This window comes from Rhineura floridana, chromosome 2 (assembly GCF_030035675.1).
Source record: "Rhineura floridana isolate rRhiFlo1 chromosome 2, rRhiFlo1.hap2, whole genome shotgun sequence".
Taxonomy (NCBI): Eukaryota; Metazoa; Chordata; class Lepidosauria; order Squamata; family Rhineuridae; genus Rhineura; species Rhineura floridana.
This window is the reverse complement of record NC_084481.1, coordinates 95,666,486-95,686,389: the sequence shown is the minus strand read 5'-3', so window position 1 is coordinate 95,686,389 and position 19,904 is coordinate 95,666,486. Positions and strand designations below refer to the sequence as shown.

The window sequence follows — 19,904 nt, the reverse complement described above, 5'->3', positions numbered from 1 at the left end:
CAGCCAATGCAAATGTGCCAGAATCGGTTTTATATGTTCAGACCGTCTGGTCCCTGTTACCAATATGGCTGCTGCATTTTGCACAAGCTGCAGTTTCCAAACTGTCTTCAAAGGCAGCCCCACGTAGAGTGCATTGCAGTAATCTAATTTGGAGGTTACCAGAGCATGGACAACTGAAGCCAGGTTATCCCTGTCCAGATAGGGACGTAGTTGGGCCACCAACCGGAGTTGGTAGAAAGCACTCTGTGCCACCGAGGCTACCTGAACCTCAAGTGACAGAGATGGTTCTAGGAGAACCCCCAAGCTACGAACCTGCTCCTTCAGGAGGAGTGCAACCCCATCCAGAACAGGTTGGACATTCACCATCTGGTCAGAAGAACCACCCACTAGCAGCATCTCAGTCTTGTCTGGATTGAGCCTCAGTTTATTAGCCCTCATCCAGTCCATTGTCACAGCCAGGCATCGGTTCAGCACATTGACAGCCTCACCTGAAGAAGATGAAAAGGAGAAATAGAGCTGCATGTCATCAGCATACTGATGGCAACGCACTCCAAAGCTCTGGATGACCGCACCCAACGGTTTCATGTAGCTGTTGAACAGCATGGGGGACAGAACTGACCCCTGCGGAACCCCATACTGGAGAGTCCAGGGTGCCGAGTAATGTTCCCCAAGCACCACCGCGACCTGCCAAGTAGGAGCGGAACCACCGCCATGCAGTACCTCCCACTCCCAACTCAGCCAGTCTCCCCAGAAGGATACCATGGTCGATGGTATCAAAAGCCGCTGAGAGATCAAGGAGAATCAACAGAGTCACTCTCCCCCTGTCTCTCTTCCAACAAAGGTAATCATACAGGGCGACCAAGGCTGTTTCCGTGCCAAAACCAGGCCTGAAACCCGACTGAAATGGATCCAGATAATCGGTCTCATCCAAGAGTGTCTGAAGCTGGCCTGCAACCACTCGTTCCAGGACCTTGCCCAGGAATGGAACATTTGCTACTGGCCTATAGTTATTCAGATTTTCTGGGTCCAGGGAGGGCCTCTTCAGGAGTGGTCTCACTACTGCCTCTTTCAGGCAGCCAGGGACCACCCCCTCTCACAGAGAGGCATTAATCACTTCCCTGGCCCAGCCGGCTGTTCCATCCCTGCTAGCTTTTATTAGCCAAGAAGGGCAAGGATCCAGTACAGAAGTGGTTGCATGAACCTGTCCAAGCACCTTATCAACGTCCTCAAGCTGCACCAACTGAAACTCATCCAAGAAATCGGGACAAGGCTGTGCTTTGGATACCTCGCTTGATTCATCTGCTATAACACTGGAGTCTAAGTCCTGGTGGATGCTAAAGATTTTATCCTGGAAGTGCCTAGCAAATTCATTACAGCGGGCCTCAGATGGTTCTACCATGTCCCTGGAACCAGAGTGTAATAGCCCCCGGACAATTCTGAAGAGCTCCGCTGGGCAGCAGAGTGATGATTTGATAGTGGCAGCAAAATATTGTTTTTTTGCTGCCCTCACTGCCCCTAAATACAGCTTACCATAGGCACTTACCAGTGTATAATTGCATCCACTAGGAGTTTGCCTCCATCTGCACTCAAGCCGTCTCCTATATTGTTTCATCGCTCTCAGCTCTGGGGATGGAGCCGTACGAGCTCTCATCCGTTCTTACCAATCAGAATGTAAGGCCCTCTTTGGGAACAAGATGTCACAGAGGGAATGAGAGCGTGTTTGAATTTGCTTTCAGCAAGTCACCAATGAGTTGAGTCAGCCTAGCTGTATGTGAAATACTAGGAATTGGAATTGGCATCACTGGAAACTCAGCTTGGCACAGTTCAGATTGTAACCGGTTTAAGCTGGAACATTTTACCCAACTTCAAACTTGGAATAGAGACACACTCGCTGTTGTGTTGCTTTCAGTGCATCTCCACCATTCTTTTCTGAAAGCTGGGACACACAACACTAGTCAAATCCTGCTCCTTTTTACTATAAAATCTTGTGGGATCAGCTTGAGTGTGATTTTTTTATTCGCTTCAAAGAGATTTTGCAACTGATCAGCAGATCAACCCATTCCCCCGCCAAGTGTGGCCAATGGAAACGCTTTGCTGTAGGCAACTAATGTGCTCACAGCCATAGACAGATACTAAAGCATGTGGAGAAAAACTTCTGATTTTCCCCTCTTCAGACACCATACTTGTGGGTCTGTGTGGGCTGCGCTGGTTTACCCTTCTACCACTTTTTGCCATTCTCCTTTGTGCTTTTGACCACCTCACCTCGCCCAAAATGTGATTTGTTTATCACATGGGCCTTTTCCCATGGAAAATAAGGCTGTCTTGATGGGCGGTTTCATATTCTACTAGGTGGCATGGATGTTTTTTTGGGAGGCCTTTGTGATATTTTACATTCAACTGTCAGATTCCTCTGTGGGCTTTTACAGCTGTTACAGTTCTTATTTCTAATAATAATTTTAAAAATCTGTTGAACAATTGCAATCTGCCAGTGGGTGGAAGGCAAGCACCACCCCCTTTCCGGCACCAATTGGAGAATGATGCCAATAGAACTGAGGCGGCTGAGAGGGGTTGAAGGGAGATTTTTTGGAATGGAATAATGGCTCACTGCTGGACTAAACCAGAGCTGCCTTAGAATTCAGCAGCTGTTAAGAGAAGACAGAAGGAGCATTCACACATATTCTCTCAAGCAGCAGTGACTTACACCCAGCAGCAACTTCAATAATGAATTAGTTCACCTCTTCTGCCTTGTCCACAGTGCCAATTCAAGTTACTGCTCAGACAGTGCAGACAGCACACAAGTGAAGTTCTTTACTCCACCTCTGCCCCTCATAACAACTCAGTCATTAACATGGGACCAAACAACACCAGCCATGCCAGCCTCCTGGCATTCTTTGGGAGGAAGGGCAGGATTATACAGCCATAAGAATGGCTGTATTTACACAACCTCGAGAGTGGCTGTAGCCAGCGTGGATTTTTAACTTCCACAATGTTAAATTGAAAATACCTCCCATGCCATTCTGATACTTCCCATAAACTCATTTCAAAACACAACCTTACAAAACTTATAGTCCTCAACTCAGAAGCGCTTGCTTAACAACCCTCTAAATTTTCATGGCGATACACAAAACAGACAGTGTAAAAAGAGGGGGGGAAACCCAGACCTTTTTGGATTTTTTTCTGTCAGGGTTCTCATAATCTGTTGAAATACATTAAAAATCAGCCATGGTCACAGAATACCTGTAATCCTATTACTGACCTTGCCCCATACCCTGACCTTCATCTTCTGCAGTTTAAAAGTTAAAAAAAATGCCTGGTGGATTTTTAATTAATTTAAGAAATTTTGCAGTGAACTGAATGATAGTGTTGGGCATGCTCAGTAAGAACCAACTGTCAGTGTTCTAAAAGCCAGACTCACAGCTGCTTTGCTTGCCTAATCGGGGCCACACCCACACCAGACCTTTATTCCACTTTAAACAGTCATGGCTTCCCTCAAAGAATCTTGAGCAGTGTAGTTTGTGAAGGGTGCTGAGAGAAGACTCTTATTCCCTGACAGAGCTTCAGTGGCCAGACTGGTTTAACAGTCAACCACTCTGATTAAAGGTCTTCGAGGGGAACAGGACGTCTCCTATCAACTCTCAGCACCCTTCACCAACTACACTTCCCAGGACTCTTTGGAAGAAGCCATGACTGTCCAAAGTGAAATAAAGGTCTGGTGCAGATGTGTCCTGGGACAGCTTTGGTTTAAATTTGGGTGGGAGGCTACATGTGCCTGCTGTAGAATAAAAAGGTGGGGGAAACACTGAAAAGCAATGATACTGTTCACAATGTTTTCCTTTTGGAAAGGAAAGGGGCTTCCTCTATGCCTAGTGCCCACCCACCCAATCTCCTCCCCTCCCTGTCCCTCCCCCAGGTCAGTGTTGGACTACGACCTGGGAGACCAGGGTTCGAATACCCACACAACCATGAAGCTCACTGGGTGACCTTGGGCCCATCACTGCCTCTCAGCCTCAGAGGAAGGCAATCGTAAAACCCCCTCTGAATACCGTTTACCATGAAAACCCTATTCATAGGGTCACCATAAGTCAGGATCGACTTGAAGGCAGTCCATTTCCATTTTCAAACATGATTGCATAGAAATAAATCCCATTGTACTCAAAAAGTATGCAAATGATCAAACCCACCCTCCCTTCTCCTCCCTCCTATTCCCTCCCTCTTGCCCCTTCCCTCTTCCTTCCTTTGCCCCTCCCTCCCCATCTCCATCCCCTTCCAATTCCCTCCTCCCCCCTCCCCTTCCTCCTCCCCATGGTCAGTTTTACCTACCTTAAGCATGATTGCATGGGAGTAAATACCATTGAACTCAGTAAGCATGCAAATAATCAAACCTGCCCCCCTTCCTTTGCCCCCCTCCAATCCACTCCCTCCCCCTCCCCCATGGTCAGTTTTACCTATCCTAACCATGGTTGCATAGGAGTAAATCCCATTGAACTCAATAAGCATGCAAATGATCAGACCTACCGTTCTGCTCCTTCCCCTCTCCTCTCCCTTCCCCTCTTCCTTCTTCCTCCTCTCTTGCCCACTCCCGCCCTCCCCTCCCCCATCAGTTTTACCTATCCTGATTGCATTGGAGTAAATTCCACTGAACTCAATAACCATGTGTCGGAAGGCAGAGCTGGGGTCCCAATCCCGGGGAGCTGGATCCCGGAGAGTTGGGAGAAGAGTATTTGGATGGATGGCAGAGGGAAGGGGGAGGAACTTCCCCCCTTTGGAGCGAAGACGAAACAGAGGAACTGCCAGTGATAAGGTCGCTTAGCAACGGGGAGCCTGAGCCCTCCCTGGACATTCTCACGCCTCCCCCTCTTTCAGGCTCAGAGCAAGAGGGGAAAGAGGGAGGGCTGCTCACAGCCGAAAAGCGGGGAGGCAGTTTACCATCAGCCCCTCCCCTATCCCCCATCCTGGAATCGGAAACTTCAGAAGAGGAGGGGGTGATGCTTCCCCCCTCACCGCGCACACGCAGACAGCTGAAAAGACAGGAGAGAAGGGGGGGAAGGCGGGCAGTACCTGAGGGGCAGTTAAGGAGGAGCGAAAGCTTGTGCGCCCGTTTGGCCCCTTCTTAAAGAACTGGCGGGAAGAAGTCCCTTGCTCTGTCAACTTTCTCCCAATGCCGCAGGACCTGTATCCCTGTATTGCTTCATGAGAAAACGCAGTCTTTGTTTGGACATTACCCTAATAAAACACGAATTAACTACAGCCGTTGGTCTGGTTCCTGAGTCACATCCTGGGCCTGACAGCTTGACAGAGCCACCTAAATCACCCTCAACGCTCTCTTCACTTGACTGGGACAAGATGTCAAAGGGAGCAGCGGGGGGGACGAACCCCACTTCTGAGACGGAAGAAGTGGAACTCTTGAAGACTAAGGTAGCTGATTTGCAGACGGATGTTCAAGCCCTGCTAGCAGCAGTCAAGGCGCTGAAGACGGATAATCAAACCTTGAAGGCCACGATAGACCAGATGCGAACAGCCCCTCCAGCTGCCGTAGTAAAGGTTCCATTGGATTGCCCCCAAAATACGCAGGACAAAGTGATCAGTTGGCAACCTTCGTGGCTCAATGTGAGTTATATCTGGATGTCAGGCACACGGAATTTCCAGACGATGGGGCTAAAGTAGCTTTCGTGATTAGCCTCCTGGAGGGAGAAGCTGCAAAATGGGTGACTCCGTATCTCGTGAGAAAGGATACTGTCTTAGGAAGGTACAGAGGATTTATACAGGAGATGACCAAGATGTTTCAAGACCCGCAAAGGGCTGAAACAGTAGCGCGGCAACTAGGCGCTCTGAAGCAAGCTAAAGGGACTGTTTCCAAGTACACTAACGCTTTTAAAATTCTGTCCCAGGAAACTGGTTACAATGACGCCGCCCTGATGTTTATGTACCGGAGTGGATTAAATGCTGAAATCCTGGATGAGTTGGCCAGGACCTCCCCCCCTGCTGACCTACCAGGGCTCATCCGGCTATGCCTACAGATAGATCACCGGATGGAAGGAAGGCGCCTGGAAAGGAAGCAGGAGGTCCCAAGATACTCAGCCTCGGCATCCCGCAACAAGACCCTTCCCACTACAGGGATGGCAGGTAATGCAACTGAGGGACAGGGAGGGGCTAGGCCAAGACTGTCGGAAGAAGAAAAGGAAAGACGACGCCGGGAACGTTTATGCTTTTATTGTTCAAAGCCGGGCCATGTGGCCAGAGACTGTGGACTGAAAGGGGGGAAAGCCGAGCCGTCGGGAAACTAGAACACCCAGTCCACGTGCAGGCCGGTGGACTGGGGGCAGCATTGTATAAAGGCCCCCCAACAATCCAACCTCCCTCAAAGGGGGTGTTGGTCTTGCCTATTCGGATTACAACTTCCAGAGGAGTGGTGTTTAATTCCACTGCCTTAATTGACAGTGGAGCCTCCACAAATTTTATTGATGCAAAGTTAGTCAAGCGTCATGGAATTTCCCGGTGGAAACTGGACGCTCCCCTAGCTGTGGAGACTATCGATGGGAGACCCCTGAAGTCAGGAGGGGTGACACAAGCCACGGAGGAAGTGAAACTTCAAATCCCTGGGCACGAAGAGTTCATTTCGCTATACGTGTCAGATCTCTCGAACTTTGAGGTGATTCTGGGAATGCCCTGGCTAGCAAAGCATGAACCCAAAATAAGTTGGAAGGAGGCGGTGGTGTGGTTCACCTCACAGTATTGCCAGGAGAACTGTCAACCTGAAGGAATCAAGAACACCTTAGCGGGGGCAGTGCAAGAGATCGAGCAAGTGACCCTTCCGCCAAAGTATGAAGAATTCAAAGATGTGTTTGATGAAAAAGAGGCAGAGACTTTACCCCCCCACCGCCCTTACGACTGTGCGATTGACCTAGTGCCAGGAGCCAGCATCCCATCAGGGAGAATCTACTCTCTCACAGACAATGAGAGGGAGGCCCTGAAGGAATTCCTGGATAAAAACCTGAGGCGAGGATTCATACGCCCCTCACAATCCCCTGCTGGAGCGCCACTATTGTTTGTGAAAAAGAAGGGGGGGAACTCAGACCCTGTAACGACTATCACGCATTGAACCAGATCACCATCCCCAACAGCTACCCGCTGCCCCTGATCTCAGAGTTGCTGGACCGACTGCGCTCTGCAAAAATCTTCACAAAGTTGGATTTGAGAGGAGCGTACAATCTGATCAGAATGAAGGAGGGAGATGAATGGAAAACAGGATTCTTGACCGCTTACGGACAGTATGAATACCTGGTCATGCCGTTCGGGCTTTGTGGAAGCCCAGGAATTTTTCAAAAATTCATGAACGACGTGTTTAGAGACTTGTTGGACACGTATGTAATCTGTTACTTAGATGATATCCTGGTGTTCTCAAAGAACCAGGAAGACCACGACCAGCATGTGAAGACGGTGTTGAAGAGACTGAGAGAAAATCACCTGTATGCTAAATTAGAGAAATGTGGATTTGACCTCAAGTCTCTAGACTTCCTTGGATATCGAATCTCAGCGGAAGGCGTGGAGATGGACCCAGGGAAAGTAAGCTGCATATTGGACTGGGGCCAACCTGTCACCAAAAAGGATGTACAACGGTTTTTGGGGTTTGCCAGTTATTACAGAAAGTTCATTCCAGGGTTTTCCAAATTAACAGCTCCTCTGACTGACTGTTTAAGGGGGAAGAAGAAGTTTCAATGGACAGAGAACGCCACCGAGGCCTTTGAGGAGCTGAAGAGAAGGTTTGCTACTGAGCCCATTCTGCGCTTTGCTGATCCGAACCGCCCTTTCGCAGTGGAAGCAGATGCTTCAGATTTTGCCATCGGGGGGGTCCTGCTACAATTAGAGCAAGAAGGGAAGGAGCTGCACCCCTGTGCGTACTTCTCTCGGAAGTTAAAGCCTGCAGAGAAGAACTACACAGTTTGGGAGAAGGAGCTGCTGGCCATCAAGGACTCTTTTGAAAACTGGAGACAATACCTAGAGGGGACCTCTCATCGAATTGAAGTGCGCTCCGACCACAAGAATCTTGAAAGCCTCCAAACAGCCAGAAAGCTGAACCAGAGACAGATAAGATGGTCCCAGTTCTTCACTAGGTTTAACTTCCAGATTACTTACCATGCCCAAGCCAAAAACCAGAGAGCGGATGCCTTATCCAAACAGCCACAATACAAAGAAAGTGAATCCGAGGACCAGCCTCAGTACGTAATCCCGCCAGAGAAATTAACGTTGGGAGTATGCCAGCCTTCATGGGAAGAGGAACTCAAAAAGGCACAACAAGAAGATGCAGACATGCTAAAATATCAGCAGGAGACGGGACAAGGTCAAGACTCAGAAGTAACCTTTCACTGGAGAAATGGACTGTTATGGTTCAAAACCGCCAGATATGTGCCAGAAGGGGAATTAAGGCTCAGAATCCTACGCCAGTGTCATGATTCCATCACAGCGGGACACTTTGGGATTTACAAGACCATTCAGAACGTGGCCAAGGACTTCTGGTGGCCTAAAATGCATCGGGATATTGAGAGTTATGTAAAGTCCTGCTCTGTCTGTCTGCAGACAAAAACACAAACAGGGACACCAGCAGGACTGTTACAACCGTTGCCTGTCCCACACGAACCCTGGAAGGACCTCTCCATGGATTTTATAACTGATCTACCCAAGTCCCAAGGAATGACAGCCATCTTAGTAGTGGTGGATCTACTTACCAAAATGGCACACTTTCTTCCTTGTGCAGGGGCCTTAGAGGCTAAAGAAACGGCCAAGTTATTCATCAAAGAAGTCTACCGGCTGCATGGATTGCCAAACAGCGTAGTCTCAGACCGGGGAACTCAGTTCACAGCCAAATTTTGGAGAGCAATGTGGAAACAGTTGCAGACGGAATTAAAACTCTCCTCCGCCCATCACCCCCAGACAGATGGGCAGACGGAACGCTTGAACGCCGTTTTGGAAAGATATTTACGAAGTTATGTGTCCTATCAACAGACTGACTGGGTATCATATTTGCATTTTGCAGAGTTCGCCTACAACAATTCTCTGCACTCCAGCACTCAACAAACCCCGTTCTTCGCTAATTATGGATTCCATCCTAAAGTCTTTCCAAGCAGCTCAGAAGGAATGCTGGTACCGGCAGCTGAGAACTTCCTTAAGGAATTGCAAGCGGCGCAACAGACACTGAAACGGCAGTTAAACGAAGCCAAAACGGAGTACAAGCGAGTTGCTGACCTGCACAGGAAGGAGGGCCCCCCCCCCTTCAACCGGGAGACCAGGTATGGCTGTCCACCCGCTTCCTCCAGATGCCGGGCAAATGTAGAAAATTACAAGACAAGAGGGTGGGTCCTTTCGAAATAGAAACTCAAATCAATCCCGTGGCGTACCGACTGAAGCTGCCTGACACGTTTAAAATACATCCTGTGTTCCATCGATCCCTCTTAACGAAATCCGCCCCTCCCAGTGAGTTACAGCCGGAGGAACCTCCCGGAGCTCCACTCCTGGTAAATGAGCAGCTTGAGTTTGAAGTTGAGGAGATCTTAGATTCCAGGATCAGACGCCACAAGCTGCAGTACTTGATTCACTGGAAAGGCTATGGAGTGGCTGACAGATCATGGGAAGATGCAGCTGATGTGCATGCTCCAGAATTGGTAAAACTTTTCCATCAACGTTTTCCCCACCGTCCCAAGCCAGACAAGGGGAGGGGGGCACAGCCTGGGAGGGGGGATGGTGTCGGAAGGCAGAGCTGGGGTCCCAATCCCGGGGAGCTGGATCCCGGAGAGTTGGGAGAAGAGTATTCGGATGGATGGCAGAGGGAAGGGGGAGGAATTTCCCCCCTTTGGAGCGAAGACGAAACAGAGGAACTGCCAGTGATAAGGTCGCTTAGCAACGGGGAGCCTGAGCCCTCCCTGGACATTCTCACGCCTCCCCCTCTTTCAGGCTCAGAGCAAGAGGGGAAAGAGGGAGGGCTGCTCACAGCCGAAAAGCGGGGAGGCAGTTTACCATCAGCCCCTCCCCTATCCCCCATCCTGGAATCGGAAACTTCAGAAAAGGAGGGGGTGATGCTTCCCCCCTCACCGCGCACACGCAGACAGCTGAAAAGACAGGAGAGAAGGGGGGGAAGGCGGGCAGTACCTGAGGGGCAGTTAAGGAGGAGCGAAAGATTGCGTGCCCGTTTGGCCCCTTCTTAAAGAACAGGCGGGAAGAAGTCCCTTGCTCTGTCAACTTTCTCCCAATGCCGCAGGACCTGTATCCCTGTATTGCTTCATGAGAAAACGCAGTCTTTGTTTGGACATTACCCTAATAAAACACGAATTAACTACAGCCGTTGGTCTGGTTCCTGAGTCACATCCTGGGCCTGACACCATGCAAATGATCAAACCTGTCCTTCTCCCCATTCAATCAATCCATTCTCAGCAAACTTCTTACCCCCCGGATTAAAAAGCAGAGAAATGCACTAATAGGCAAAAAACCTTGCATTTTAAGAACGTACGTGCCCTACAAATTTATCAAAATGTAAACACAATTTGGGTTGGTCTTTCACAGTCCAATCCGCTTGCTGTGTAGCTTGGAAGAATTTGGTAACGTGCCTCTCAGCTTATGATGAGTGGTGGCAACGCCTGCAATCAGCCCAAATAATAGAAAGAAGACGTGCTGTGCTGATCTTGTTTTAGTAGGGAGGAAGCAACATTATTAAGTTGATATAGTTCAGATAGTCCCTTGAAATATTTCTGATTTACTTTGCAATTTTAGTGGAGTTTACTATAGGAAATCACTTTCTTTTGTTTCTATTTCTATGAATATGTGACATACAGCAACACTTTGCAAAATTTACACTAAAAAAACTTCAAAAATAATTGTGGAATAATGGCACTGACTATTCTGCAGAATAGTCTCCAGTGGACATGAGGAGTGTCTCAGTGGGAGGTGAAATATATTCTAGCAAAATTCTAGGTGTGCTCTATGTTTTTAATTGACCATGCCCACCTTTCCTTAAATGAAGTGGTTTAAACATAGCAAGCTGAAAGCATGCATCCTCTTTTTTCCAACAGAGTCATTGCTGAAGTAACAACATATTGTAATCAGTCTGATTTTACATCAAGCTGCAGTTTCAGATTCAACTGTTAATGCACCCCAAATAGAAATGGAACATAACCTCCAATTTGAAACACAAAAGGCTGTCTTCACCATCATATGACATTGACCAATAAAAAGGCCTTGAAATTAATAAAAATAAATTTGACACAGATTTCTAGGATGAATAACGAGGGAAATAAAATTTTCTAGGTTAGATTCTCTGTGGAAACATTAGTAACAGAGGAAAGAAGCAAAGTAAGAACATCAACAAATATACAAAAATATAATTCTCCATCTTTGGAGATGGCAGATGTTGCCACCACTCACCGTATGCTCAGAGGCACATGTTACTAAATTCTTCCAAACTACACAGCAAGTGGATTGGACTGTGAAAGACCAACCCAAATTGTGTTTGCATTTTTACAAATGTGTAAGGTAGTACAATATCTTAGAGAGGAGGTCAGTCTCCTGCTCCCTGGTACATTCACTATAGCTGTCCAATTTCCCTGCTTTTTAAAGTTTGATAGAAATATCTGTGGGCTGTGGTATTTTAGGCTACTCCTACTCAGAGTAGAACTATTGAATTTAATGAACTGCAGTTAGTCATATCTATTAACTTCAGTGGTTCTACTCTGAGTAGGACTAGCCTAAAATACTACTCTTTATAAATAAAATACATTGAGAGCTCATTCACCTGTGTATCTTCTAATGTGACCTATGCTATCACCTTCCAGAAATGACCTTCTGCCATTTACATGGGTCAGGCACAGATCAGTTGCTGGGCATGAGAATAAATGGACACAAATCAGACATGAAAATGGTGACAAAAGCTGTGGTGAGGGGAGCATTTCATTCTCCCAGGACATACTGAAACAGCATTGCAAGTTGCCATACTTCAAACTACATACAAACATACAACAAAATTTCAAATGGAGACTCTAGTGTGCAATCAATCATAGAGGGTATTTTTTCTATTCTTTTATTTTTTTATTACGTTTCTAACCTGCCTTTCATTGGGCATGTATGTGGCTCCCAGATGGTCTCCCATCCAGGCACTAATCAGATCAAAATCGGCTTAGCTTCAGCAAGGTGGTCGTCATGTTCATGTCCCTTTAGACCATTTCAACCATGAGTTGGGAAACATCAGCAAGTTTGGTGCTGTGGAACTTAAAAGACTGGGAGTGGCTAGTTAATTAAAATAATTGTCCTCCTTTGGGTGTTCATTCACCACTTTCATCTCTCTATACCAATTCATCACTCCCAGATGCTTGTTGAGAATCATGCATGTTCTGACCAGCTCCACCAGATCCAATCAAATGAATGCAGTTCACTTGCACTCTGCCTAGCAGTATGACAACCCTACTGCTATCTCTGGCATTGTTTGGTTTTTCAGCCTCACCTTGTGGAAAGAAAGGCTCACTGTCTACTTAGAGGTACCCACTTTGGCAACCACTTCATACAGCCAATGAAATGGGCTGTGGCCCACAAAAAGCTCATGACACAAAATAGTCATAGTCTTGTTCTTGTTCCTGCAACAGACTAACTTGGCTGCCCATCCCAAATTGCTCCAATTATAATGAAAATATCTGAAGTAAACTATTACTGTCTGAGAATAGATGTGGACATTTCCACAGTGATTCTGGGCTGGGGCAAGCCCTTTGCTGGGATGTAGAATATAATAGTGTAGATAAGCCAATATATAGATTGCATAATATTTTTTTTATTTGTTTATTATTTTATTTATATCCCACCCTTTCTCCCAGTAGGAGCCCAGGGCGGCAAACAAAAGCACTAAAAACACTTTAAAACATAATAAAAAAGACTTTAAAATATATTAAAACATCTTTAAAAACATTTTTAAAGCTTTAAAAACATCATTTTAAAGAAAGGTTAAAAACATCTATTTTTTAAAAAGGTTTAAAAACTTATTTATTTATTTATTTATTTATTTATTTATATCCCACCTTTTCTCCAAGGAGCTCAAAGTGGTGTACATGATTCTCTCCCTCATTTAATCCCCACCACAACCCTGTGAAGTAGGTTAGGCTGAGAGGCAGTGACTGGCCCAAGGTCACCCAGTGAGCTTCATGGCTGAGCAGGGATTCGAACCCTTGTCTCCCAGGTTCTAGTCCAGCACTGTAACCACTACAACACACTGCAATTCCAACACAAACGCAGACTGGGATAAGGTCTCAACTTAAAAGGCTTGTTGAAAGAGGAAGGTCTTTAGTGGGCGCCCAAAAGATAACAGAGATGGCGCCTGTGTAATATTTAAGGAGAGGGAATTCCAAAGGCCACTACACTAAAGGTCCGTTTCCTATGTTAGGAATAGGACATTCTCCAGGCTTATCATAGGGCAGTGACAACCAGTCACAGAAATGGTATGTGGCCTATTCAGGCTGTGAGGGCTTTTCTTCACTACAAGATATAGCATCTTCCCCTTTCTCCTACATTTCCTGAGCTACTGCTCAGTAGGGAACTGAGCCACACCTGTGAAAGCAGTCCAACTCTCCGTGAAGAACAGGAAAAAAAAGGCAAAGCCTTTCAAAGACCAGGTGATGATGGATATAATCTAACTCAGTGGTTCCCAAACTTCTTTCCTCAGGGAGCACTTGAAAATTGCTGAGAGCCTTGGTGGAAAACAAAATGATTTTTCTGCCTATTCATGTGCTGTGCTAGATGTGGTATGGTGTTTAATTGTGTTTTTATTGCTTTTATTTCTTATATTGTATTTTTAATACATTAGACTTTGTATTCCATAGAAATCAAATTGTAATACAGTAAAATACAATATAAGAAATAAAAGAAGCAATAAAAATATAATTAAACATCAGTATGAATATTGCATGAGGACCACTTGAATGAAGCTTGCAGCTCACTGGTGGTCCACAAACCAGTTTGGGAACCCTATGATCTAACTTATTCAATCCAAGTAAGATGGAGATACTGTTGGTAGGTGGTTCATATGTCCACAGAGTGGTGTACAGTCTCTTCCAGATGGGATTAGACTCTGAAGAATCATGTACACAGCTTAGGACACTTCTGGATCCAGCTTTTTTCACTTAGAGGCCAAAGTTGGACAGAACACTTCTCACCAGCTAAGGCTAGTGTACCAGATGTGGCTCCTCCCTAGACAGGGATAGCCTGTTGATTGATATCCGTCCCCTGATAATCTCCAGGCTAGATTACTGAAATGCATTATATGCGGGACTGCCTTTGAAGACTATCAGGAAACTGCAATTCATTCAAAATACAACTATTTTGTAGGCTGCAATATGGGACCAGGTGTTGGGAATATAACTCACCAATGTTTAAAACAACTACACTAGCTCCTGGTCTGCTTCTGAGGTCAACTTTGGAGAGCCTTCTTAGGGTAATCCCTCTAAAACAGTGGTGGGGAACCTCTGGCCTGCAGGCCTAATTAGCTCACCAGGCCTCTGAATTTAGCCAATAATTAGGCCCACCAGGCCATTTCGGGGCAAATCATACCCACCTATCAGTTGCCTGATGTCATATGATGTCAGACATGCAGATCTGTTATCTCACAACTTAGTGCTATGGCCTCACAACTAGGGAGAGAGCTTTCTCAGTGGTAGTGTCCCACCTGTGGAATGCCCTCTCCAGGGAGATTCACCTGCTGCCTACGTTGATATTTTTCGGTGCCAGACAGGCAAAGACCTTTTTTAAAAAATTCCCCAAGCGTTTTAATCTTTGCTGCATTGTTTTAACGTTGCTTTTATGAGCTGCCTAACGTGTTGTTTTGTTGATGTTTTATATAGTATTTTTATTGGGTTTTTTGTAAGATGAAACTTCCTGGGAATTTATACTGAAGGGCAGCATTTTTAAATAATAAATATAATCAAAATAAACAAACTATTCTTCTTTGCTAGGGACAGTCTCGCCTCAGGTATTTGTCACTGCCCCTGTCTTGCCCTTTGGAGAGATGATAAGGATACTTTTTTAAAAATTCAGTTGTACCTAGACATCTACTAGAGTTCTTCAGGTACCAACCTCACATGTATCTCTTGCCAAGGGGCTGCTAACCCCCAGATTAGGGTCTGATCTGGCTCTCAAGCAAAATATTTTAGAGTCTAGTTCAGGGGTGGTGAACCTGTGGCCCTCTAGATGTTGTTGAACTCCAACTCCCATCAGCCCTAGCCAGCATGGTCAACAGTCAGGGATGATGGGAGTTGTAGTCCAGCAACTTCTGGAGGGGCACAGGTTCCCCATCCTTGTTCTAGGTGTTGAGGCTGCAGGCCTATACCCACTTACCTGAGAGTAAGCCCCTTTGAACTCAGTGGGACTTACTTCTAAGTTAAACACTTAGAGGATTTCCCTGTAAGTCTTTGGTTAAGGAGGCAAGTGTGCGTCCATATGAATGCAGGCGCATAAACATACCTCCCTCCCCACCCATAGCTACCCATCCAGATAGTCAGTGTTGCTAGATCTGTTTCAGTTGCATCTATTCTGTAATAAATACAGCCTGATCCAATGTGGCACTTCCTTTCAAACACTTAAATTTTCAATAAAATGAAACCCATCTTGATTTGGAAGGCACGATGTTGCAGAAAAAATGGACAAAGCTACATCAGTTAGAGAAGAGCCTTCAGGAATATGTCATGATTGGTGGTGGAAGTTGGCATTCAGGCAATGATCCTTCAGGCACTCCCAGACTGCTGCTGTTTTCAGGTGGGATTCAACCACATACCAGCAAATTCAGGTTGTCCAATTATAGTTAATCAGGAGGTCCTGCGCATGAAATCTACTTCCACAAAATATCAGATTTTTTGCAATAATTCATGTGATGGGAAAATGAAGTGGAAAGTGTGGGATAACACCTGCTTCGATGCAGTGTCATGTAACCTCCTGGCAAACAAATCAGAATGGATGCTCATTAAATAGCCAACATCATCTAATCTGCCTGCAAAGAAATTGGGATGAATGCTCGATAAACAGGTTGTCTGGAAGTGCCCTTGGTGTAAAATTAGATTGATTAAAGTTCACAAAATGTATTGCAGTGTTTAGCTGTGAAATGCTGGAGGGTAGCGGTACCAAGATCAAGCGCTGTTGCTGAATGCTAGCTGGAGCACAGCATCACCGGCAACATGCTGAGGCAAAAGCGGACACATTTGTTTTTACTGGCATCTAGAGACTATGGGCAGTTGTGTGGGAATGGGGAAAGCCCAGACTGGGCTGAGAGATGAGAATGACAGGGCGTAGGTGAGGTGCTGGGACCTATTTGACAGCAGCTTGCCTGAAACAGGCCTGTGAAGCATGACCAAGTAGCACCTTGCCACCCTGTAGGTTTTGCTAATGCCTGTTTCTCGCTCTCCCCTGACCCCACTCCCCTCACCCTCTGTCCTCTCAGGGCTATCCAAGAGAGCATGTTCCTTCAGTCGGGGCCAGGCCTGGGGCCGGTGGAGTCAGGAGGTGGCAACGGTGCTCCTCCTCCTGAGGGCAGCCCAGCTCTCAGCACCAATGGGGGCAATTCCTCGGCCTTGCCCCCGCCCTACCCCAGCTTTGACGAGCAGCTGCGTTTGGCCATGGAGTTGTCTTCGAGAGAGCAGGAGGAACGGGAGCGCCAACGCCACGAGGAAGACGAGGAGCTGCAGCGCATCCTCCAACTCTCTCTGACGGAGAAGTAGCGTCCCAGCCTGCCAGCAAAGGGCCCCTAGCCTCCCTCAAGCCTCACACCGCCCAGCCTAACTGTCCTTGCCATCATTATATTTTTAACCTCTGGGGATAGGGTGGGTTCCGTGCTTTGGCCCTTCCCAGTTGGAGGGTCAGGCTGGATGTGAGAAGACAGCACCTTCTGCATTTCCTGGGACTCACTCGGTTCCATCCTCTGGTATTATTTCCTTTAAGATTTTTTTTATTATTATTACTGCTTTATATCCTCGTTCTTCGCGGAGGAAATGTGTTCTACAGCACAGAGAGGTGGGGTGGAGAAGAAGAGCAGCGACAGCTAGAGAGGAACAGGAAAAAGAGGAAGAGGTTGAGGAAATTTGTGTCACCTCGGCATGAGCATGACGTTTTCCAAGACTGATTATAAACGCGCTGCTTTCTCTATCCGTGCAAGGGCTTGGGCCTGTTAGGGACAGGACCGAGTTGGGAAAGTGGCAATGGAGGGGTGGAGGCCTGGAGCTTGATGCGCTGACATTTGCAGTGAGACCTGAAGCCAGGCTGCGGTGTGATGAATCATTTTCAGTCCCGCTTTTTTTTTCCTCATTGCAAGCTGCTGCTCTCCACGCCCCTTATTTTTAATTTATTTTATTTATATCTCTGAAGATATATACAAGAAGGGGAGTGGGAGGTGTGTGATTTTTTTTTTTTAAGAAACTGAACCCAGTGCGTCTAAAGGGAATAGCTGTGCCCACTCTTGAGTGGTGTTCTCCTGTCGTCTGCGGACCAGGCACAGGGGGCTGTGAGCAGCAGGAACTACTAAATAAAACTAAGAAACCAGCCTTGCTCTTTTGTGGTGTTCTTCTGTTTCTTCTGCCTTGGCCTTGGGCTGTGTGGTTGTCACAGAACCAAAACTAGGTTCCACAACCTGCTGGAATTCCTGTGGCTGTCTTTACACTGGAGCTCCCCTTATTAAAATTACCGAACAAGCTGATTTGTATACTCGGAAGCAACCAGTAGTTTGAACCATAAGAACATCTGCTGCACGCTGGGCCCACATCTTTATTGAGCTATCCACTGTGAGCTCAAGGTGTCTTTTGCGGTCCGTCAGTGCCAGTTCAGACCCCATTAGAATTTTATTTTAATTTTTTAAAAAAAAAATAGGTGGTAGAAGTAAAGCACCAATTTGACACTAGTCAAACTCACACGTGGTGAGTAGCAACTGTGTTGGACAGTAGGCAGCTAGGCCTATGTATAATGTGGCCCAAATACTATTTCTCCCTCCCCCCCACCAGCTTGGCTCTTCTTCAACACCATGTCTTCACCACTCTTTGCTTCTTCAGCTCCCTGCTTTTCAGGACACAGCCCACTTTGTCCCACTTACTTTAAGCACTGTCTCGACCAGCTCTCTAGTACTCCCCTCCCCCCCCATAGCATATAGTCGCTCTTCATCTTGAGCAATGTGATCCTTTGCCTTAGTTCTCTGTCTCTTCTGTCCTTTCTCTTAGGCCTTATTATCCACTAACCCTTCTGTCAAGTTCCTCTTTCTTAGGACATTGTCTACTCTGCACTTTTTCTTCAGCCTCCTTGCCCATGGTCTTTCCTGGGACTTTTTTCCAGCCCTCAGCCTCTCAAGTCTTAACCTTAGCCAAACTGACAACTTCCTCCTGCCTCCCAGAAGCTGAACTACACATTGGTTTGTTCTCTGAGCCACTGAAATTATAAGCCATCACCTCCGCTCACCCTAGCAGTGTCACAATTTGGAACTGCCAAAGTGCGAAACAAAACATACCTGGTGGCTTTGTCTGGCACAATGCATATCCCCATCTAGTGTCCCTAGGCAGAACTGTAATTTGCCCCTCCACTCTCCTGCTCAACCTGTTGTTATGTGCCTTCAAGTCGATCACGACTTATGGCAACCCTATGAATCTGACCTCCAATAGCATCTGTCATGAACCACCCTGTTCAGATCTTGTAAGTTCAGACCTGCGGCTTCCTTTATGGAATCAATCACCTGCTCAACCTGCATGGTGAAATTTAGGAAGGAGGGCATGATTGCACATTGTGAAGAACCCTGGCTAGCTCATATAAGGCCATGTATCTCACGGGCTTAGCTGCCTATGTGGCAGGGATGGTATTGCTTTGGCTGTGTTCATTTGGCAGAGTCTTCCCTCCTGTTCGGAAGGTGTGTAAGGACTAGAACTCCTGAGCTTCTCCACCCAACCACCTTCATTTGGGTGAATAGCTGTGCTCAGTGTTAGCTGAGGGTATGCTTTGTATGGAAAAGGTCCCATGTTCAATTCCTAGTATCTTCAGGTGTCGCTGGGAAAGGCCCCCTATCTGAAACCCTAGGGAACCACTGCCAGTCAGTGTTAGTGATAGAGCTGGACTAGATGAAGCCACTTCATAACTGCCCACAGTAATGCTGGGTTTAAATTGTAGCTCTGTGTCATAACTCTGTGTCTGGGGCTGACTGATTTGGAAAATTTAGAGGATGGGTGGGTGAAGAGTCCAGATATTAAGGCTACCTGCTGCATTGCAGTGGGCCTGGAAATCCTGCCTATCGAAAGCTCTAAAGCAGCAAGAGAAGATGCTGCTGGTGTCTTTTTCAATCCATTGACCCATCTCCCACCCTCATTGCCACCTGCTATAACAAGCTGGATCTTGCACAGCTACTGGAGGTGGGCAGGAAGATGCCGTAGTTGTCCATCTTTTCATTAGTTCGGAGCATTTAAAGATCAAATGTAACTGCAAGGCCAACAATCCCACTATGTGCTAGTAGCAGCTTATATTAAGCATAAACAAAGCTCCAATAATTAGCTGCAGTTTGTCAGTCCCCACTATACAGTCAACACTAAACAAGTCGGTTGGAGATTTGACTATGGGAACTCTAAAGCAACTTATGCGCTAATATTTTTAATGATCATGATCATTATTTGCTTGTTTAAAGGCTTTCTCTTTACAAAAGGGAAGTTGCTTGAAGTGTTTCAGGGCAATTGCTTTCCTGCACCTATAGGAACTCTGGTTTGGAATTTGAGTTTCTAAAGGGGCAGGCAGGATGTCTGGTTCCACTGCGGACGCCCTGTCCCACCACCCAGTCTTGAGCATTTCAGCACTGTGCAGTTTTGAAGGCTTTTTTCTTTTCACTTTTGATCATCTGGCCCGGCTGAGTTGGTATCAGCATTTGCTGCCGCCTTTGG

General features: G+C 46.6%; 1 protein-coding gene across 2 annotated transcripts in view; it reads left to right on the top strand.

Moving 5' to 3' along the window:
• The window catches only part of ANKRD13D (ankyrin repeat domain 13D), a 44,689-nt gene that overhangs the window by 18,798 nt on the left and 5,987 nt on the right, over nt 1-19,904 (top strand). Inside the window, exon 15 of one of the 2 annotated variants that reach the window (XM_061609546.1) lies at nt 16,451-17,544. The exons of the other annotated variant lie outside the window; for it this stretch is intronic. Coding sequence (XP_061465530.1) covers nt 16,451-16,727 — 277 coding nt within the window. The 3' untranslated portion in view covers nt 16,728-17,544. Of the gene's footprint in view, nt 1-16,450; nt 17,545-19,904 lie in introns of those variants that run through there. 2 annotated transcript variants of the gene reach the window in all.